The sequence below is a fragment of the Berghia stephanieae genome, chromosome 3 (assembly GCF_034508935.2).
Source record: "Berghia stephanieae isolate SIO BIC M18660-M18661 chromosome 3, UCSD_Bste_1.3, whole genome shotgun sequence".
Classification (NCBI taxonomy): Eukaryota; Metazoa; Mollusca; class Gastropoda; order Nudibranchia; family Aeolidiidae; genus Berghia; species Berghia stephanieae.
Window position 1 is genome coordinate 93,641,945 of NC_088362.1, and position 24,316 is coordinate 93,666,260.

At 32.4% G+C, this 24,316-nt stretch overlaps 1 protein-coding gene across 5 annotated transcripts in view; it reads right to left on the reverse strand.

Moving 5' to 3' along the window:
• Positions 1-3,143: 3,143 nt before the first annotated feature.
• Positions 3,144-24,316, reverse strand: part of LOC144968865 (uncharacterized) — a 22,438-nt gene continuing 1,265 nt past the window's right edge. Inside the window, exons 1-7 of one of the 5 annotated variants that reach the window (XM_078907658.1) lie at positions 20,140-20,215; positions 19,249-19,836; positions 17,182-17,301; positions 12,861-12,907; positions 10,055-10,874; positions 8,327-8,431; positions 3,144-5,630 (exon numbers count right to left, since the gene is read on the reverse strand). In XM_078907658.1, the coding sequence (XP_078763784.1) occupies positions 5,538-5,630; positions 8,327-8,431; positions 10,055-10,874; positions 12,861-12,907; positions 17,182-17,301; positions 19,249-19,671 (1,608 nt within the window). In that variant the 5' untranslated portion in view covers positions 19,672-19,836; positions 20,140-20,215 and the 3' untranslated portion in view covers positions 3,144-5,537. Of the gene's footprint in view, positions 5,631-8,326; positions 8,432-10,054; positions 10,875-12,860; positions 12,908-17,181; positions 17,302-19,248; positions 20,247-24,316 lie in introns of those variants that run through there. The other 4 variants (XM_078907657.1, XM_078907656.1, XM_078907659.1 and 1 more) reach the window with 4 other exon arrangements.

Consider the following 24,316-nt stretch of genomic DNA (forward strand, 5'->3'; position numbering starts at 1 on the left):
TATTCATAGCCTATCATGAAAGCATTAGGAAAAAAATTTAGAAAACAAAGTGGAACTTCGAAGTCAATTTTTTCTCCAATCTCCAAATAATAACTATAACAAGTACCATTTCTCCTAAATAAAATAGACAATAGCAATGGTTTTTTAATTTTCTAACACATCAGGACAAATCATTGTGTGTCTTTTGATTATTTATAAACTACAAGTAGTGGGTATTCCTATGCAATTGTTTTAAAAACGAAATCACGCCTTCAAACCGTAAAAATCTACTACTGTTATAACAATAACAATGTCAAACAATCATTTTGTCATAGCAACAACATGGCCGCCATTAGTGAAGAGTGTGTTTGAAAAATTCGTTCCTCGTTTTTTGTTTAGCAATAAATAAACATCGAGAAACAAACCAGATATGAAAAAAAAATGCATGGATAAATTGATAAAAACAGCACGTCATTTAATAAATACAGGTTGAAAAAAATTAGGGGTTTATTTAGGCTGTTCTGTCATTAAAATATGCCGACTTACCGCTGTAAATGTTGTTATAGGAATTTTGTTTTTTTCTTAGCTCATTCGGTTATATATAAATATATACCAGGCAGACTGATGATAAATGTCTGAGATGTTTTTGGAAATCTAATTTGAGATTTTTTAACAGGTTGAGGTTAATCTTTTCTGAAAAATATTTTATGAAAATGAATGTTTGCTGCTTTTAACGGTTTTACTGCCCTTGCAACATTTTTAGGTCATTTCAGAGCCAGTAAAAATAAAGAAAATGAGTATAACAAATTCTAGATTAACAATTAATAGCACAAAAGAAAAAGTAAGACAAAAGAGACTGATTGAAATAGGAACAAAATAGATTCCAAGAACAAACTATCACTGTGCTAGTTTGAGATTACCTTAAAGTCCCATCTAGACACAAGTCTGTACCATGAGGAATACATTAAAATGCTTACAAAACATAATATTCAAAACAAAACATAAAAGTTCAGTACATAACTGAAAAATTTCATCTCCCTAAACAAATACTTTACATATGACTGTTTCCCTCTCAGACAAGGACTCCAGCCAGCGCAAGACAAAACCAAGTAATCCCATTTCAAGACAAAGAAGCAAACCCAGAGAACAGATATAGGGGGACAGAAGACGTAGGAAGTGACTCATCATGGGAGGTCAGAAAGACCCGACTCAGAAAATGAATGTTTACACATATTCAAAACCATAAAAGAAGATAACGGAGAGATGATTTACAGGAACAAAAATATTTCCCAGCTAAGGATTACTGCTAGGAAAAGGGGGAAAAGAAGGGAAGAGAGATACGGGGAAAAGATAAAACAGCAGGACTAACCTCTTCGCCCATAGGAGATCAGAAAACTCCACCCCAGTATTGTCAGATTCTTGAATAGCTTTGCACATTGATATTAAAAGTAAATCTGCAAGATATAATGGTCAGTGAACAAGTTTTTCCAAATTCTTTTGCTTGCGATGAAACTGAACTGCTTTCTACTTGAATGGATACTAAACGTTTACACCCAAATTATTTTTAAAATAAATTTCTTTTCATTTTTCTCTCTCCATTTTTAAAGATAAACAATGGGAAAAAACCCTAACAGAAACCATGAATAAATATACACAGCATATCAACTCACATTCTCAAGGCTTTCATTCTTATATGTGATGTCTCTCGGTTTCAGTAAGAAGGGACAGAAATAGTGATTCACAAATCTAACTGTTTGGCAGTCAATTAAACAGATTTTAAAACCATGCCATGAAACACAAGTTATTGATTTTTCTTGATCTTTAACTATATATCAGTGAACATTAAGTCGATTATCATTTTTTTCTTATTTTCCAAAATTGAATATTTTATCAAATTAACACTTTGGAACATAATTGAGTAAAACTCGATAATGACTTAACTTGGTGGTAACCCAGTTTTACATGCGAAACAAAGTTGAATCCATATTTCACCATCATTTCAAGGAATAGGATTCAATAGTCTGATATCACGTCTGCCCAGCAATGAGGAGCTTGGTTCTAAACAAAGAAAATCGGTACTTTTTATTCTTCATGCTGGCTAAAACTTTTTCACATGTCATGTGATCAGAATGTATAAAAGTCAAAATAAGATCAGATCTATGTTTTTATCCTCTGGATACACTTTTATGCTCATCAGAGAAGTATTTCATAAGGGCATCCACCATTGTTCCGATAGTTTAGAACCAGTTACTGAGTTACTATGCGTCATTACGAGGGAAGTGATGTCACGACTGTTGAAGCCTACTAGTGAAACAATAGCCATGAAAAAGTAAACCAAAAAGATTAATTAACAAAGTTTTCATTGACAACGTTATTTCCAGAGTCCGGAGGCAAAATAAAAGTATTTATTTCCCATTGGAGGGTGAAGGTCAGTTAATTTCCCATCTCAGGTAAAAAGACTAGAAACACGGCATTCTATGGCAGAGCTGTCATTCTTTCAGAAGGTTGGTAAATATGATTGATGGTACACACTAAATACTTGAAGATGTCTTCACAACTCATGATTCCAATCATATGAAGAAAAATGAATGATTACATTGAAAAGAAATTGAAGGAAAAGAAAACATAATTCATCAACATGAATTAAGCCTGGCAATTAAGTTAAGACCAATACACTTTCTACCCTCTTATAATTCAAAGCCAGCAGTACAATCAAAATGTACTTGGCACCTTCAATAAAACAGATTTCAAAATCAAAATCAATGAATGTAATGCACGCCAGGTGTGTAAATCAGAAATAAAATCATTGAACAACCTAAACGAGTTGCATAAATGAAAGACTCAATTGTTATTTTCTTGGCGAGTTGAGACAAAAAAACAAGTAAACCGTTGAAAAAAAATAAAAATTGAAAAATATGCTACAAAGAAGTTACTTTACAATGATAGGGGAATCAAATACAGAAAAAAAACAAATTTTAAAAAATGGTTTGGCAATAAATTGGAATTGTTGAGTAAACAATACTAGAAACAATTTGGTTTTATCAATAGATTATGTGCAACAGAAAGTTTGACAAAAGTGACACAATTTAAACTGCATATTTGGAATGATATTAAAAAATTTAATATAAAATTCACAGTTTATATGTGTAAAAACTTTGGCTTCCTTTGTTTGTTTTTTTATCACAAGCTATGAGAATGAAGGAAAAAAATGTGTACATATCAAGGACGTTTTCCACTGACGTTTTTAATTTGAGGATTTTTCATTTTCTTTATGAGATCCATGTGTGCATGGAATGTGTGTTCAAGTATAAACTTTTAAATGTATAACAGCAATTCAAAATAAAGTCGTTGCACATGACACTCCATAAAAGGTATTACTTCACACGATTAATTCTTTTTCTTTTTCACAACCAAATCACACAACAACAAAAAAAATTATATATTACAAGCCCTTTTGTCTAGTCCAAATAGTCAAAAGTTTCACAACAAAACCTTACTTATAATTCTATAGTTTATTTCAGGATGATACTAATTATACAAGTTCATACACTGCTATAGTTTATCCTACAATTTTTTTTTCTCCTTCAAACTATTTAGTATATTGTTAATTAATAATTGTTATAAAATATTCGATTGAAATGCCTTCAGTTCCAGCGACGTTTGGAGATAATACAAGGAAGTAAAAATAATTGGCGTCAAGATAATAATAAAAAATCACACCACCACAAAAACAACAAAAAGACAAAAACAAAAAACACACACACAAAAATCAAAACATTAATCATTAATTATTTGCAAGACAATGACCAGAATCCCATGATAAATTAATAAAATCAAGATAATAATCCTCATTATTCTCGTACTTCCTACCATTTCTATTATTATATATTATGATCATACATTACATTGATAGAAATATATTAAATTGTGGAGATTGGAGGATTGTTCCTGCTCTTAACATCTAGCATGGCAGTTTTTTGCAAAATGAAATCCTAAATTTTGTAACCAAATTCCAAAATTTATAAAATTTCGAAAATTTGCAAAAATAAAAGCAAAAAGTTGCAGATTTCGCGATGCAAAAAACGCCTTGCCGGTAATATTACTAAATCAATGAAAATATATTGATTATGAAACTAAAATGAAAGACATTAATGATATGCATGGTTACTTTTGAACTTGCTACTGAAGTTGCAATTGAAAATTTTTTTCCTTTTTGTTGTAGTTATTTTTTTTCAAATTGTCAATCTGTTAAAAAATCCCTCTTTTTTTTCACATTCATTCCACGACGTCCATACATTTCGTCATCATCAATCCATTGACTGCTTTGAATCTCATATTTACTCAATAACAATCACAAGTATGCAACTATTCATTTAGCCATAACTCAACAACCATTGTCACAATATTTCAGTCAACCAGAATTCGATATGCACATTCAAATACTTAATGTCAAGTAATACATTGTGGTAGAAATAAAAGTAGCAATATAATTATAAGGCTTAAATTAGTAGCATTGAATTACCATCAAATTATCATCTCTGCTATTTGCAGTGCATTCCACTTCTGACAGTTATCATCAAACTGGCCTGTTACTAGTTTAATGTTTAAATCATTCTTGAATAAATCTATTCTAAAAACATGTAAAGAACAACCGTAACTAAGCAGAAAATAATTTAAGAAGGTGTAATGCAATGATGATATATAAATCTGGTAGCAAACAATTATACTCTGGAAAACCAAAACTATGCAGGAAATTTTAAAAACTATCATCAATATAAAGATCCAATGAACAAAAATAGTTTTTTTTGTTTGTTTGTTTGTTGCTTTAGGTCTCTTCCAACACAATTGAGGTTATATGAGAGACCGCTGAAACAAAAAAACAAGCAATCTAACAAAAATAGTACAAATGTAAATCAAAATCATAGCCTAAAGATATCATAAGCTAAATTATAAATAACCAAGAACAAACAGGCAGAAGATTTACAGAAAAAAAAAATCCCCTGTCAAAAATACAATAACAAACCAAAGAAGCAGGATAGGCTAGTAAAGAGAAGAAGAAACGACATCACTATCGGATAGTACACCCATGCGACAAAAATAGTTTCGTCACATGCCAAAATAGAGTTTTCCTTGGACGGTTTTACCCAATCTTTTATAGTCATTGCATCATTAGTTTAAGAGTGATCTTGGCCTAAATTTTTTTTAAACCATGCATTCTTGGAGTTCATATTGATATATATAAATATCAATGACTCCGGTCATAAACTATTGAACTGTGGAAAATGTTTGAACGGTTTGCAACCTGAGCGATCAATATATGTTTATAGTTCTAAAAAGTGCAGGAACTGAAAATGCCATAATATCAATTCCTCATTGTAATGACTTTCAGTCTTCCATGATGACATTATTAATTAACACATTACAATAGAGCAATCTTAAGCTGAGACTTAGGCAATTCTTAGCTTATGTTTAATGTGAAGAACGTTTCCTAGGGAGTCATAAATTAAGACAACTTTATATTATGTCTTAATTTGAACAGGACTAGTCTTCCACAAACATCATGCATTTTGACTTAATTTGGACATGGCTCGGATCAATGCCTTGTTTTCATCCTGCAGTTTCAAATTGTCCTCATCTAGACCATCACACTCCTGAAAGGCAATTAGGAGCTGTGAGTTATTTATTATAGCAGGAGATGAGGATGATTGTATGATATTATGATATGATAATGAAGTTGATGATGATGATGATTATGATGATGATGAGCATGATGAATAAGGTGGTGGTAAAGCTGTGGTGGGTTGATTATGGTGGAGTGGTGTAGGCGACAGTGTAGTGCGTGGGGTGCTGAGGACATTATAAAAAAGTTATTGTAATACATGAGGAAAAAAAAAACAATGACAAAGGCCACTTAATGCATATAAAATAAGATTGGATACAAGACAAAAAGTAATCAATAAAAAAAATATTTAAAAAACAATGAAAACAAATGACAAACTTTTATAATTATATTGAACTCAAGGCTAGTTTGTTACCCTTACCCTAACATATACATACAACTATACAGAAATGGACAAAGTAAACGACACATCAGAGGCATTGTGATTTAAAAAGTACAAAATATGGTAGTTGTAATATTCAACAAAAGCCTCTTATTCCAAAACTCAAGGTCATATTTCTCATTCTCTATATTTTTATATTTAAGATACAACTAACTAATGGTAAAACCTTACTATTTTAGTAAAGATTTTCGGTGTCACGAAGCAAAAAAAAAGTTCAATTTCAACCCTTTTTTTTTTTGGGGGGGGGGGGGGGGGGGGGGGAGACAATTAGCATTGACAATATCAATCAGTTTTGACTTAGTAAGTTTATACAGAAGGAGGAGGAAAAACACGAGTACACAAAATCATAATAACATCTAACACTACACAAAATTTTTAAAAATATTTCTTTCTGGAAATTTTTATCAAATTAAAAAAAAATCAAATTAAACAAATCAATCAACCATTGGCAAGTTTTCGGAATCAAAAAAGGAAATCGATAGAGCCAAGTTTGTATTTTTACATATATGTGAAAAGGTCTTAGCAAAGAAAACAATCGGCAATGTAAAAGGAATTGTAATCTAGGAATAAATGTTTTTATTACAGTTAATTCTTCATGACAGGACTCCTAATGCATTACAAATGTGTAATTAAAGTTAGATTTTGTGGAAAATAATATTCTTTTTCAATTAATTTGAACAAATAGTAAAGATCATAAAAAGACTGAATATTTTTATTCAATTCCGAAAACTAACCGACTGATATAGCATCTTACAACGAGAAAGCTATAATATGAATACAACATCAATGATTTGACTTACTGCTATTTCTTCTGGTGTAGTTTGTAAAGTAAAGGAATAAAAATATAGAAATATTATAATAATGGTTATTCATTTTTCTTTCGAAATCTATTTTTAAAATAAAATCTAGTATGTTTGAAATACTACTTGAAAAAAACAAACCTCTTCCATTGTTTGCCAAATTAAATTTTTTTAAAAGATTGGGCAAAACCCCAAAAAAGTAAAGAAAATTGCCTGGATGGCTGGACTCTGCCAAAGGCTCCAAAGGAACGAAGAATTTTGAAAATAACGCTTTGAGACGGTCAGAAATTTTATGTTTCAAGAACTTGCAACACCGAAGACAATAATTATGACCTGTGTTTTTAAATCAAACTTCATTTCCACCAAAAAGATGATATTTAAAAAATATTTTGAAGAGAAAGGAAGGGATTAAAAAAAAATTCTTGACACTAAAATGTTTGAGATTGATGTAGATCTCAGAGCAACTAAAAAAAATACATGGAATAATTTATCATATACCATGATGTATACATATAGGTGAAAGTAAAACAAAATCTGAATTATTTTTTTTTCTGAATCGTATTAAAGATGGGTATCTTCATTTCTGAGGAGTGAAAAGAAGCATTTTGGGCTGCAATACGATATTTTAATGCTTAAGGAAAACATCCATCTAGATTCCTTTCAGAACTGGTAAACGTTTATGGAGATCTTTTAAGCTTGAAAAAGGTAATCTTCTAGATATTTGGGTTTCAGCAATTGCGATCAAATGTGCATAATATGCAACATGCAGAACAGTAATATTCTTCAAATCACAGGAAAATGTCATGTTTGTAGATTCAGGAGAAGACGAAAACTTGAAAGTTCATGGATTTCCAATAGAATAGTAATTTCTAAATCAGCTGTTTATAGAATTCTCAGCAAATTACATTTTAGAAAAGTTTCAGTCTGAAAGGCTGACCGATAATCATAATATGCAGTTTAAGAACCTGATCTGGACCGCTGAACAAGGTTATCAATCTTCAATATGAAAATGTCACTCCCTAAACGGCAAAAATCTCAAAAGACTGGGTCCATGTGTAGGTGGATGTTATACCACATCCTCCCCATTGCTGTAATCTGGCCCCCTTTAGTTTCATCTATTCAGACCTCTTAAGTGACATTTGGCCAGGAAAAAAACATCAAGGATGATAATGAATTGATTTTTTAAGGTGAGAATTGATCATAAAATCTTGACATCAATATCTCTAGGGAGGATATTTTAGCCTTCCTGTTACAGTGAAAAGAATGCCTCAATTCAAATCGGAATAAAATCAAAAAATAGACAAAAGATGATAAATTTTATTAAGTTTCATTACATACACCCCAAAACTTTACGGGTTGTGTGGCCTTACTTTATTATCTCGTATATGTTTAAACTAGACAATAAAAAGGATTTTTAAAAAGAGATAGTAGAAATTTAATCCATTTAATATTCAATATGTAGTCTATTTGTTATCCCATACTTACATTATTGAGAAGCTCAACGGATTTCTGAAGCTCTGCAATCTTTTTGTCTTTTTCTTCCATTTCCTGTTTCAATCGCCGATTTTCTTCACGTTCTTTCTCAAGTTGCTGAAATAACAAAACAGCAGATAAACAAATTGTATTCCTAATTGATAAAAAATAAAGGTCATTTACAAATACATGGCGAGTCAGACATCAAATGAATATGTAATCTATGGTTTCATGCAGAAAAAAAAAATACTGAAGAAAAGGCGATCAAAGTTTGCATAGTTCTGAGACTTGTCTAAAAACAATTATTGGTTATCACCATTTCCATGTAATATTCATGCCAACAGAGTCTAATATTCTTAACCACAATTCTTATATAAAAAGTGTTGACAATTAAAGTTAAAAGGTGACACTGAAATTGGTAGATATCATACAAGTGAATGAAGTTCAATTATTTCCTCTAGCAAAAACATTTAAACGAGTGCCTTATCATTATCATGTATTAATCTTTAACATTTATTTTACTGGGCATAAATAAATGCTCCTATTTAAATAAAGTTCTTCAAACCCATCCATGAAACAATGGTTTGTTCCAATTTCTGTATTGTTAAACATTGATCATGTCCGTTTCTCATGTTAGAAAAATGTTTATGACTGTCAAGGATTTCCCCTAGCAAAAATACTTAAATGAGTATCATCATCATGAATTAATTTCTTCTTCCTTTTTTTTAAAGCCAGAAATAAATAAATAATGTTATTGATATAATTCAAAACCAAAAGACCCATGGTTTATTCCAGTATTTGTATTGTTAAAAGTTGATGAATATTGAAAAATATAAACCTAAAAATATCTATTTCACGAATGAAGAACATAATTCTTATATTTATATATATAGAAGTATTTTCAGAACGGGATAATGACATTTGATCTCATGCTAAAAGCTGAGAAGTTGGTCGGAATTATAAAATGAAGCTTCTCTCTTTTGGATGGTATTGTTTTTAACGTTATTTAATTTGTTAGTGAGAACAACTTTGGAGTATGCTAATTGCATATGAAGTTCGATACATAAAAGACAGACCATAGCCGTGGAAAATGTCTAGCGAGTTCTTCAAATATGCAATTTTGATACCAAGAGTTTTCAAGAACTTTAAAGAATGGTGTTCGATTTCAACATGGGCCATTCTTTAATTATCAAAACTATAGATATGTGGAACTTTCTTAACATCTGTTCAAGAACTATGAGGAATTAAAACAGTATTGACAACGAATTAAATAACCTTTGGTTTGACTTTGATGAGTAATGTATGTTAATTAATAATTACCCTGTCAGTCGCTTGTCACTGTGATAGGGCACCAATAGCTGCACTATTATCTTATTAGGTATTGAATTGTATCATATTGTATGTCCATTTCCCAGTTTAAAAGTCACTGATAAACTAGTTGAAAATGAAAGAACAAATATTACCCTAATATTCCATATTTGTCTGCTATTAAACATTCTGACAGGTTGGTCTAACATCATTTTTTTAACGCAGTAAAAGGGTAGTTGACTTTTATACTATCTGGGAAAAAAGTACTCTATTAAAGAGGGTAGCAAGCAATTGTTACTTTGCATTTCAAGCAACAGAAACTGAGATACACTCCAGCTTCACAAAACCGCACAAAGACTACAAAGAAACATTTCTTAAAAAGAAGATAAACACACAAAAACTGTTCAACTAATTATTACTGATGTCCTTTACCTTTTCCAGTTGCGTAATATTTTCATTCTTTTGCTGCACAATGACAGATGTATTTGATGGAACAACAGAGGAAGTAAAAGTTCGGGGTGACTGGTGGTGGTGATGGTGATGGTGAAATCCTGACACTCTAGAATGAATAGAATCTGAACCCTGGCTCCCTCCTACAGCTCTATCACTATCACGTTCACGATGATCTCTGAACCTGGAACTTGACATGTACCCTGTTGATGAGAATGTTGGTTTTTCAGTCCTACCAACAGAATTCCCACCATTATTTGCATCTTTGAAGACTGAAAATCCTGCAGGTCGAGGTTGAATACAAGAAGATGTCGACTCCAACCCTAAAGAGTTCCCACCTAGCCTAGGAGAAGCTGGTTCCTGGTTGTTTGTTGCTTCTGACTGAGTGACATTTTCAGAGTGACTTGAACTAAAAACAGAATTTGAGTTGCCACCACTAACAGATCGTGGTGAGTCAAGCTCTCTATGACGAGACAGAATGGAAGAAGAACTTGAGGTTGATGATAATGTATTTCTGGAGGGAGAATCTGCTCCACTTGACCCACCAAGATTGACATTACTGGTGTTGCTAAATTGGAATGTTCTTCTGGACTCAGGTGAATATTTACTTCCTGTATATAAACCGCCAATTTTTCTTCCAATGACTGAGGATGATGGAGACGATCCGGGTTGGCGCCCAGCTGAATTTGGTGGAGTGTCATAAGACTCAGATCTTCCTATTAGAGTCAGATTGGTCTCAGAGTGACTAACAGTACTGTCGTAGTCTTGATTGTCTTCCAAATCTGCTTCTAGGTCTGAAGGACTGTGGGTTTGAAAAAAAAAATTGGAAGTGAAATACACTTTCAAGGTGGATTTTAACATTAAATTTGAGAGGTAATATAAAATAGTAACCCCTACTATTACTACTACTACTAAAACTACATCTAATAATAAAAATAATAATAATAATAATAATAATAATAATAATAATAATAATAATAATAATAATAATAAGTAATAATAATAATAATAATAATAATAATAATAATAATAATAATAATAATAATAATAATAGTAATAATAATAATAATAATAATAATAATAACTACAATTACATTAATGATGATGAAGATATTATAAATATTATTACAGTTAATCTCACATCCTCGGGAGTTTGGGTTAGTGTGTTGATAAAGTAGAGTGTGCAATTAAGCAGAGAAGCTCATAATAGCATCTAGGTCCCAGCTTTCATGTGCCATTCATGTAGAACCTTCCCTTCTAGGTTTTCTACAGGCTTGGGACCACGGTTTTGTTTTGTCTGTTGTTTTTTGGGGGTTTTTTTTGGGGGGGGGGGGGGTGTTTTTGGGGTTTTTTCATGTTTCATCGAAAACACAATGTATTTAAGAACGGTTGAAGCATTGATTGCTTTCTATTCTGTGCAAACTGTTTATAAACCCTTGTCTCCAATCCCACCAATGTAGATCATCTGTCAAGCGTTCTTCTTGGATTTAGTGGTATAGTTTGTCCACAATGTCAAGTTTTCAGGGTTTGTCCCGGGTGGTTTGTCATATTCCTGACTCATTCTCATCTTCATTATCCAGGTGTAGTCTTTTGTGTGGCTGAATGGATCTCAGTAGCTCCTGAGATGTCAGCATATGGCTGTTGGTTGTCACTCCAACAGCAGGTGTAGCGATTGAGCGGTGCGACTATACAGACAAAATTCCATTTTTCAGCAATGTGTAGTGTATAGGCGGAGTGTCTGATTAACCGATGTGCGATTAAGCAGAGTGAACTTTATTGATGATGATGATAATAATAATAATAATAATAATAATAATAATAATAATAATAATAATAATAATAATAATAATAATAATAATAATAATAATAATAACAATAATAATAATAATCATAATACTGGACTCTTATAGAGCGCACTGCATCCTCAAACACGAGACTCTTGGCGCTTTACATCAACACAAACAATATCAAAGAAAGTACATGACATCAAAATAGAAATTTTTTCAAGGTGTTCTTGAACACAAACAATGATTTCGATTCCCGGGTGCTCTGTTGAATGGTGTTCCATTCAAATGGACCAAAATGAGAAAAGGTCCTTGTTCACGCCTTTGTACAAATGCATAAGAATAGGGTAACGTATGGTGTCATTGGAGGAATGCAAAGATCGGGTTGTCAAATATTTCTTTCGGAGAAGGAAGGGAGGGGCAGTGTTTTCTAGACAGCAATAAACTAAGACACATGCTTTTGAATTTGACCCTTTTCTCAACAGGCAGCTAGTGTAATCTTCGAAGGAGAGGTGTGGCAGAGTCAAACCTCCACTTTAATTTTTTTACGATTTGTCAATTTTGTTGTTGTCTTTAAGCAAGCACGCTATAAAATGTTAAATGTTAAAGATTTGTTTTTGGCATGAACATATAGAGATAAAAAGAAATTTTATTATAATGCCAAATTTGCAGCATTCATTATCTGCGATCAAAACTAAACCACACAAAAGTTTAGAAATATAGATTGTGAGAAAACAATAATTAAGTTAGCTTTTGTTGGCTTTTTTGGGGGGTTGTTTTTAAGGGTTTTACGGTGCCTGCAACACATTTAGGTCATATCCGCACCAGTAAAAAAGAAGAAATTGGATAGTAAAAACATTCTAGATGTACAGTTAAAAGGACTTGACTCACAGTAAAATGTTTCATCATTAAAAGTTTCCAAACTAGAATTTTTTAACAGAACTCTCTTCGAGATAAGCCAACTGTCATATGTATAAGCATGACAATCAAACTGAATAAAGTACCTTTTGTTCCTTTTTGGTGAATAGGATGGATTTGATGAGTGTCTAACCTATGGAGGAGAACAAAATTGTGGAAGATTAATTAAGTTGTGCTTTTTTAGCATTTGTAAGTGGGTCAAAATGAACCATAGTAGTCAAAAGCTGAAAACGTTCTAGATAAGAGTGAACATCTGACTCTATCCTATCTCTTAATTCAGTTAAAGTTCATTAAAATAATATGCAAAAGGTATTTGCAAAAGCGCTTGGTGCCTGTTTAGATATGGTAAAGCGCTATAATAAGTGCTATTTGTTATAAATTGTCCATCTGGCATATTCTATAAAATTTTTCCTTCATTCATTAAACTCATCTTGGCATTTGACATGAATAAAGTTCTAATTTCCGTGCAAATAAAGTCCAAGGTCTCTTTAACCCTTAACATGCTATGTTATTATTTTCACCTATGTAACTCTCAATGCTAAGGGATTTTGGGAATTTCATTTAAAACAGGCAGTTTTCATGGAAAATTTTATTTTTAAAACAGTAATGAAACAAACTCAATAAAACTTGGAGGATAACTAAAGGTATGACAAGGCAACATATTGACATAACTGAATACGCAAATTGGGTCACAAGACTTTGGCGGCCATTTTGGAAAGGTCATTAATACGCAAAAAATTGTTTTTTGCCTTTTAGTGAATTATTTTGCAGGTGGGAGACTGTCTGAATGTCTTTGATGTTGAATAAGTGAATGAACATGAAGTTGTAAAAAGAAAAATGAATGGCTTTCATCATTTCTAATAAGACATAGGAGGAGATGAAGTGAAGAAAAATATTGCATAAAATTGCCGAGAACGGCAAATTAAAAAAATACAATAACATAAAATCCTTTTAAAAATGTAAGGAGCCCTCCAATCCACCCATGTCATCAATGTTCTCAGTCCAACACCATTCTGGTCAAAATCCATCAACCACTCTCTAAGACTACCCATCTCCTCATCATTCAGTGTTTCAGGGTTCTGATTGGACCCCTATTTGCCCCATCACCATCATCAACAACACTGCCACTACGCAGATCACTCCTTACTGAACTGTCTTCTTCACCTGAACTGCCATATTCACTGATTTCATAAACATAGTCATTGTCGGAATCAACACTGTGTCGATATACTCCCCCATCATCATTAGAATCTATGCCTAAATGTAAAAAATGTCACTATGACAAGCAAAAATAACACCAACGAAATGAAAACTGCTTCAACTGTCAATATAGAATCGTCTGGATCAGAGGAAACTTCTCATGATTTATTATGATTTTGCCTCCAAAAGATCGCTTGTTTACATTTCGATTTAAGTCGAACATCACTTATTGAACACAATATTGTTTATTCGACTTAAGTCGAATATCGCAAGTTAAGGATTAATTACTCCTGGTGATTTGTTCCACTGCCTAAAGCTTCTTCTGTGTGCATTTCCTGCAAATAAGTTTTGTAAATTTGTGTAAGTGGTAGTTTCTAATGTATCTTTTCTTGCTTGGTGCTATTTTCTGAAATAGTTATTGATGAAATTATAAATGAAAATATTGTGTATTGTGGAATAGTTTTAAATAATTGTCTGGTCTTCTGTTCTCTAATATAGTCCAGCCATGGTGTTACTCTGACACTTCTGGATTAGTATGAGCCTCAGGTTCCCCCTTAACCTTATTGCAGAGCACTGTTTATATGTCAATGTTCAATCTCTTTGTTTGGGTTTGCTAGTAAGGACCCCAAATAGTGCATTTATATTCTAAAAAGGGTGAATTTTCTTATCTTTCGAATTGTAACAGGTACCATAATAGACATCATTTTTGTGGCAGAAAAAAAACAACCCCATATATTTTGCGTCATGCGCCGAGAAAAGGACTAATATTAACCTGGGTCATTCAACCATTAATACCTCAGACATCAAAAAATGTACAAAAAATGTAAATTTGGTATCGTATTAAAAAGGAAGGATTCAGCTTCATTATTATATCACTTCGACAATAAAAAATGGGAATTAAAGGTAGAAAAAAAGCCGTTTTAAAACTTTAAAGCAGCAAAAAATCTTGACATATTATTGATATAAAATTTGAACCGAGTCTGTCTAAAAGTCAAACATCTTATCTCTATTTCTACCAAAGTGTTTTAATGACGGTTGTTTAGTGGCCGAGTATCGCATTTTAAAAAGTCCACCAAATCCTTGTTGTCAGCTTTGAGTGCTATCGGATTTTTTACACCTTATTGTAGTCTTTAATAGCAAACAAATTGCCGTGAGAATGAGATCTCAAATTATTGACAAAAAGAATAGAGTTAACAAAAACCACATGAATATTTTATTAAAGTACCTTCATAATTTATGTTTTAGATAGTTTAAAACAAAACAAATATGATATATATTGTTATTTCAATTGATAACTCGGTTCTGTCCATGGGTATGTTTTAATGATGGAACAGCTAATAAACCCCTTATTTTTCTTGGCTTTTATTAACCTGTAATTTTTTGGGATGACTTTCTAGCCTTGGTTTTTATTAAACGACGTTTTGTTTTCATCAATTTATCCATGTAATATTTTCCATATCTGGTTTGTCTCTCGATGTTTATTTATTGCTAAACAAATAACAAGGAACGAATTTTTCAAACACACACTACACTCATGGTGGCTATGTTGTTGCTTTGACAAAATGATTGTTTGACCTCATTATAATTGCAGTAGATTTTTACAGTTGAAGGTGTGATGTCTTTTTTAAAACTATTGCCCACCACTTGTAGTTTATAAATAGACAAAAGACATGCAATGATTCGTCCCAATGTGTTAGAAAATTGAAAAAGCATTGCTATTGCTTATTTTATTTGGGAAAAGTGGTACTTGTAATAGTTATAAGATTGGAGAAATAAGACTCCGAAGTGCCACTTCATTTTCGAACAATTTTTTTCCCCTAATGCTTCCATGATAGACTATGTATATGAACAATAACAGTTACTAGTGGCTAATGAAGCAGTATATCTGTAGAAGTTAAATAGTCATCCTTTACGCCATTAAAACTGGATCAAAATGGATAAAAGGATGACGCGTATTTTTTTTTGTTTTAGTTTGTATTTTCTTTTTTTTTTTGTAAATCGGGAAAAGATGTAAATTTAAGACGAGAAAAGAAGCAAATAAAGAGATCAATGGGTTTGTTTTTTTTTTTTCAGTTTTGGTTTTGGTGAGATTTGCAATACCTCAGTTCATACAGTACTCACCTCTCAAGCAAAGGGAGTTAATAAAAAATAATTGGGTGGCTAGGTCTACTTTAGGTTGGGTGTTGCGGAAAGTGCTTTATTTCAAACTAGCATCCTAACTAAAGGGTAGCAAACAGTTCATTCAGTAACACAGAAATCAGGATACAGTCATGCATCATAGACCTTTAGGCGCTAAAAGACTTTGGGTTGGTCGGGGGTTAAGGGTACAAAAGACACACCTGCTGGGCACAAGTGCATGACCCCCTATAAGAGGAAAGCACTCTATTGCCAACATAATATCATAACCCCCAATAACATACAAAGAGACGATCTACAGTGGAAAAATCATCCTCCATTAAAAGGAATAATAAATTTTACTGCACCCTTTTGGTTAAGGATCCCAGAGAGGACCAAGGCAAAACCAAGCAATATAATTCCCAGACAAGTCCATAAAGCAGCATGGATGTGGAAATACGTTGCGGAAGGAAAAACATGTCTTGGGATGATATGAGTTTCTTAAGAGGTTGATTTATTATCTTCTGCTGCTGGTTTGAACATTGTTTATCATTCATGATTTCAAGTTGAATTTTGAGAAGGAAATATTGACTTTACCAAAAAGTTAAGATGATTTTTTTAATTCAGCCGGTCCAGTTTAAAATGACGTGTGATATCTTTCTTTTATCTGCATTATTTCGAGAGATATTTAATCTTATATGCATTTTCCTCGTGTTTTTAAAACTTGAGCTTTTATATTACGCGATATCCACTTAAAGTGCTCAAAGTGCATTACAAGGGGTCCCTGATCAACAGCAACATGTAACATGAAGCCTGTTAGGCGATATTACAATTTTTTTCCCGCTGTTAACAGCCATTTTACACCTTACGGGGAGAGAATGTGAGTAAAAAGCCTTTTCCAAGGACTCGACTATGCGCTGAGCGAGGCTCAAACTCAGGACCTTCTGATCCGAAAGCGAGTGTCATACAACTAAACCACATAGCCGCATCTATGGTACCTATGTAAGATTATTTTTAATTTTTCAGTCTACAAATTTTAAATATATCTCAATAATCCATGTCAATCAAACAATTCATTTTACACTTTAATACCTCATAAAGAGTTTGATGATGGTATCCACTCGTTGTACTCTCGTTATAGCTTGTGTTTTTCTTGGTTTCTAATCCGTTGTCTTCATCATCATCGTCATCATCCAGAGAATCACCGGTGCTCTGCACATAAAAGTAAACAAAAAAAAAAACATCATCTCTTGAATCTGGGACAGCACATCCAGATGACTATCACCTACCTGAACTGCGAAGAGTAGAGTAGTAGTAGTAGTAGTAGTAGTAGTAGTAGTAGTAGTAGTAGTAGTAGTAGTAGTAGTAGTAGTAGTAGTAGTAGTAGTAGTAGTAGTAGTAGTAGTAGTAGCAGTAGTAGTAGTAGTAGTAGTAGTAGTAGTAGTAGTAGTAGTAGTAGTAGAGTAGTAGTAGTAGTAGTAGTAGTAGTAGTAGTAGTAGTAGTAGTAGTAGTAGTAGTAGTAGTAGTAGTAGTAGTAGTAGTAGTAGTAGTAGTAGTAGAAGTAGTAGTAAGGTGCAAGCTGCTTAATGGGAACAGCACCGTTATGCAGAAATCGTTCCAATTGAGCTGCATTCCAATAAACTGATTCTGCATGTGGTCTCCATTGGACCACGAAAATGTCACTACAACCATATGAAAAATGAATTAAGGACATATGAATACTGTTCCTCAATAATCCACAACACATTATACAATTTTAATCAACATGGCATGCTCGTCAAAAGCAAATCAACCATTGCATCATTATCTGTGATCACATTGTAGGGTAAAGAAAGTAGTAGTAGCAGTAGTAGTAGTAGTAGTAGTAGTAGTAGTAGTAGTAGTAGTAGTAGTAGTAGTAGTTGTAGTAGTAGTTGTAGTAGCCGTGGTAGTGGTGGAAGTAGTAGCAATAAGCGCCACTCAGGAAAGACCTGTGATTACACATCAAATGTCATGGGTTAAATATAATAACAATATCAGCAAGAGGGGTTTTGAAACACTTGGACCTATTAGTAAATGTTTAAAATCATATTTTTTTTTAATATAACATATAATTAATGTGAAAGGAATTAATTAAATGGAAAGGTTAAATAAAAATAAGAGCCTAAAATATGGATTACTGCCTTTCTTTTGAGATTTTTGTCATTTGGCGAAATTGCTCTGCTGCTTTCTAGTGGCCATAAAGACAGTTTAATAATAATAATATTTCGGCTACTTTTAATTGTTAATTTGGCTTATTTGCTTGATACTGATAATATCTGGGATCCCTAAAGGTAGAGCAAAACTTTCAAAGATGGCCATACGACTCTAACTCAACTTCAAATCTAAATCAATAAAATTAATTAAAAAAAAGCCATTTTTCTGGCCTAAAATAGATAAATTTGTTTATTCCTTTGGATAAATATCACTTTAACTCCAGGTGAGCAAGTCAGTATATTTACTGTTAGTCATAGGAGTGGCGCCTGTATGCCCAGCTGTCAACTTTCAATAAATTTGATTCTTTCATCAAATGCATGTTCTTTATATCGAGTATCAAGTCCTTATTAGTTTCCTTCACGAATGAAAATAAAAGAAGAAAAAGAGCTTATGCAAAACCACTCTCATACTGCTCAACACAACATGACTGTGTCGTCAATGGGCTAAGAAAATAACAGCTGTTGATTGATTGTTAATATTTTAGTTGGCCATTAGATATATACTCAGCTATCAACTGTCAGTGTGTATACATTTTTTTCAGTCTTCGTTATGCATTGCCGATTTGAAGACTTTCTGTGAAGCTGTTAACATCAGGAGAAAGAATTCATAGTAACATGGAGAAGAGGTAGGGGGATAGGGGGATGGGGATATGTCAATTGCTAGGGAAGTTGGATCTAAGTATGGGTTGACATCGCCGTGCACTATATTTGTAGGTCTGATAACCCAATTCATTATGGGTTCGTTATTGTAATGGAAATCTCAAAATATGACGCAAAATATTGCCCATTACAACAATGTTAAACTACGCCCAAAAGTGCTTCCTGCACATATCACATATGTACACGTCGGTTGACATCAAATGAGTTGGCTTATCCCAAACTGCACACTAATTAAAATCAAAACATATTACATGATCATCTCACCTCAGTTGATGGCATACAATGTACAACCCCAGTGCTTCTACGCTTTTCTCTCAGCTTTCTTTTGTCTTTGGGTAATTTTCCCTTCATGTGATTAGCTCGACTCCTCTTGTCCTTCAGTCTAGCTGCAGCACTCCTAGTAGGCGATTCATGATCTCCTCCTGGTAAATGGCTGTGAGAAGACAAACCAAGCGTGTTTGTAGAAACATGATCTCCATTTTCTCCAGTATGGGCATCTCCACCCTTTCCATCCTTGTCCACATCTGGTCCATCGCCACAAGCACCAACTCCACGATCAGGCAACCCACGAAAAGGCGCTGACCCCCTCCCACTGTGTCCACGATGAACGCGAATTCTGTTTCGACGTGCTGTGTTTTCGAAATCATCCATGTCTAAACTTTCTTGACTCACAGAACTTGACGCCATTTTTCTTGGATGTCAGTAGTAAACAGTCAGCGACAGCAATGAAAAAATAATTACCACCACAGTATTGTCGAATTCAAATAAACACTGGGCCGTGTCGTCACTGCCACTTTCGATCAATCCAGGGCCAAAAGTCAATATATTGACAAACTCACTCTCCGTCCTGTTCTGCAATGTTAAAGGAAAATAAAAAATATGACCAATTATGAAATATCTATTAAATAGGCACCCTTAAATATCCGACATGCAGCAGCGCGTCCTCACTTCACATCACACAAGAATTTTACCTCGAGACATACCAAAGTGAGGTCACGATCAGCTGTAGGTATCTAAATCTATCTGGAGACGATTCATTCACAAGAACACGGCGATCTTTTCCAGCGTTTTCAATGGCTCACTGCCGTCAGAAAAGAAATAATCCGAAGACTGTAGATGGTAAACGTATGTTAAGCAGATTCATCTCTAAATCACCATTAAATTTTAGCTCAGAGACAGAGGCAAATGAGAAAACGAACTCTTTCGGGTGACAGTAGTGAGACAAGTCGTTTGGTGGCCTCGTTTTGAGTCCCAACTGTCCTGACATAAACATTACGTCACGGTTAAAAAATGTATTTTTTCTGTTAAAGAATTTGAAAAATGTCGGTTTCTAAATTTATCAACTAACAAGAGATAACCATTTTAATTTTAATTCTTGTCCTCGTTGAGCGTGGGAAATCAGAGCGGCTCTATTTAATCAAACTCGCATTCATGATGTAAATGGTCGTTCTCAATTCTCATTAATAGTTGTTTTGATTTTCTGAATTTGAAATTTGACAATTATCTAAATATTAGATCTCAACAGTCAACAGTTTTATTCCCTTGTGTCGGTCTATTTGTGGTAAATCTAAAAAAGGGGGAGTTTGCGGGTCGTCGCTCAAATTATGGTAACAGTAACAGGGGTCATCAGGGGCGGTTCTAGCCTATTTACAGTGGTGGGGCAAAGATGATTCGGTCATATATATATTATATATATATATATATATATATATATATATATATATATATATATATATATATATATATTATATATATTTTTTTTATTTATTTTTTTTTTAATTTTTTTTTAATTATTTTTATTTTTTACAATTTTTTTTTAAATTATTTTTTTAAAAATCTATTTATTTATATATTTATTTTTTATTTATTTATTTATTTTTCAAAGTTATCTTTTTATTTTTTAAAAAATTATTTATTTATTTTTTTTTTTTTAATTAATTTTTTTTTAAATTATTTTTTTTTCACCTTTAAAAAATAATATTTCAACCACAAATAATCACATTCACAATGAAATGACAATACCAGTAGATTTTAATTATTCCAAACGTAATCAAAAATGAATCACGAAAGAGAATACAACTAAAAAATAAAGCGACGAGACATAATGCGACAACACCTTGACAATACAAGTCCATTTCGTTCACTCGAAATATTAAAGATTTGCTTTAATCCCTCAACGGCGAGATTAATATTTCTGTTACATTACTGGTTTTCAGTAGTATGTAGTAACCTCAAAGTTTTAATCGAGCAGCAACAACAGCGATATGACTCGAGTTTCATTCAGAGCTCAAATTGCATTTCACTGCTGTCTTGATGATTAGAATGATTGTGGCGGTGGTGGTAGTGGTTGGAATAGTGGTAGCGGTGGTGGTGGTGGTGGTGGAGGAGGAGGATGTAATTATGGTAGTGGTTTTGGTGGTGCTGTTGGTTAGAAAGATAGTTGTGGAGACGATGGCGGAAATGTTATGATGATGCTGATATTGTTTTTATTGTTATTGTAGTACTTGTTGTTAATATTGTTGTTGTTGTTGTTAATGATGAAGATGATGATGATGATAATGATGATTATGATGACAACGACGATGTCGTCGACAATGATAGTTACCATACGATATTACAAAGTTTATTCAATCTTAGGTTTCGACAATAAATCATACAATTTGATGACCACATACATTGAAGTGGAAAAAAAATGGTAAATGGAACCCAACAATAAACTGATACCATTAATAACCACACAAAAAAAAATAGAACAATAGTAATACCACCAATACGTACAATAATAATAATAATAATAATAATATAATAATAATAATAATAATAATAATAATAATAATAATAATAATAATAATAATAATAATATTATAATAATAATAATAATAACAACAACAATAACAATAATAATAATAATATAATAATAATAATAATAATAATAATAATAATAATAATAATAATAATAATAATAATAATAATAATAAATAATAACATAATATATTACCATCATCATTACGACCACCACCATCATTACCACTACCACCACCGCTACCACTATCACTACCACCATCACCATCATTATTACGTTTCCAATCATTTTTTCTTTTCATTTGATATCTATCAAAACAGACGAAATTCCGGTCATTTTTTTAAAGGGTAGTTAAAATATCTACGATTTTATTAGCCCTGAAAACTACGATTTTTATTTTCCTATTTCAAGTAGGCAGGTCTGCTATGACAAGTATCAGTATCAGTTCCATAGTCAAAATAAGACAAACAAAAACAAAGTTTATTTAATCTTAGGCTTTCGCCAATACTTCATACAATACAATTAAGACAAAATAATGATACAAATCTCTCCTCATGCATTCGTTAGACTATAACAATAACGACCGTGTTATCTTTACTCCTTACCCAACCAACCCCGAGCTTCCGCCTCTTCATCGCGAACTATCTTATTCTTATGTATGTGTTAGCTTCAGGACGGGCAAGTTCGGAATCTGCCCACCCTTCCGTATTTCCTCTATAACTTAGTTAGAATTCAATTCTCTCCTTTCTCAGAAGAGTATTTCTCGTATACTAATTCATTGTTGAGAAAACCAAAATGGTGGTTGTATTTTATATTTATTTAGTCGTGACTTTTGAATAAAAATGTTTTGTTTTCTTAGACGGAATACAATAGAAAATTACATTGTTTTGCAAAATTATTTTGTCTGGCAATAAAAATACAGCGGTTATTACTTTAAGAATTAAAAAAAAGAACTAACAAATTAATTTGTTAAAAAACAAAAAAAAAGAAAAAACCCCAAAACAACAACAACAACAAAAAACAAATAAGAAAACAATTTAAATAAATGAGTTTTGAGAAGCACTAAAGAAAACGAGAAAAAAAGAAAAGTTTAAATGGATAAACAAATATATAAAAACAACACAAATTAATACTAAATTGATATAAAATTAGTAAATAAATAAATTTAATTCAATACTGGAACCCTCCCAAAGTCATTACATCAATGGTACCAGCACAAGTAAGGCAATAAATAAGAAAAAGTTCGTTTGCCAAAATCTCTATTTAGTTTTCACTGGTTAATAAGGTGGGCTCATTTGAATTAGCCCGACTTAGTACTAGAGAGGCCAGACAGCAAAAATCGGAGTTCACCTTCAGGCGACGTGACGATGAGATGACGATGTGGGCGGAGTGGAGTGGTTGGGGGGGGGGGGGGGGGATTAAAAAGAACAGGAGCGTATCCTGGTTTGTGCATTACGGGATGCATGGTGATTCGCAATCTCAAAAAAAAAACCAAAAATTGATTTCAGTACGAAGTATAAAGTTTAAGTAGTAACTTTTGAAATTATCTAATTTAAATTTGATTATTTCAGACCTGGTAATACAGCATATAACTTGAAAAAACAGGCTGGTATTTGCCCACCCTGCCCATTATTACCAGCCGTCCCTGACGAGGTCAGTGCCACTAAGCAGAGTACCGAAATAGTCTGGAGAGGCGAGTTTGAGTCAGCTTGGGTTATTATTTTACAGAAATGCATCATACATAAGCTATATAGTCTACCCGATTATTTTCATTTGTCGAGCATGTCACTTGATACCGGTGGGCCCCGCCTAATCTGTTTTATCTCTTGGGTTACACTTTAGGAGAATAAGAGAAGATTGTAGTTGTATAATCGATTCATATGCACACACGTGCAGATTGATCCTTTACTTGGATGGTAATCCTTTGAGAAACGTATCTTACTATGTTGTTGTGGTTGTTTGTTGGTTTTTTGGGTTTTTTTTTTTTTTTTTGTTTTTTTTTTGTTCTTTGTTGTTCTCTTTTGTTTTGTTGTTTGTGTGCATGTGTTGTTTTTTTTTTTTTTTGTTTGTTTTATTTTTGTTAATGTTTGTTTGGGGTTTTTTGTTTTTTGTTTTTTAGTCAACTGGAGAACGTAATTGGGCCATCACAGTCCCCATAGTATAAAAATAAGAGATAATGTTCTAGAGGTTTCAAATGTGACAGTGTATTTTGTTTCTATAAGAAAAAGAAGAAGAAGAAGAAGAAGAAGAAGAAGAAGAAGAAGAAGAAGAAGAAGAAGAAGAAGAAGAAAGATAATAATGATGATGATAATGTAATAATAATAATAATAATAATAATAATAATAATAATAATAATAATAATAATAATAATAATAATAATAATAATAATAATAATAATAATAATAATAATAATAATAATAATAATAATAATAATAATAATAATAATAATAACAGTAATAATAATGATGATGATAATGATGATGATGATGATGATGATGATGATGATGACGATGATACAATAATATTAAT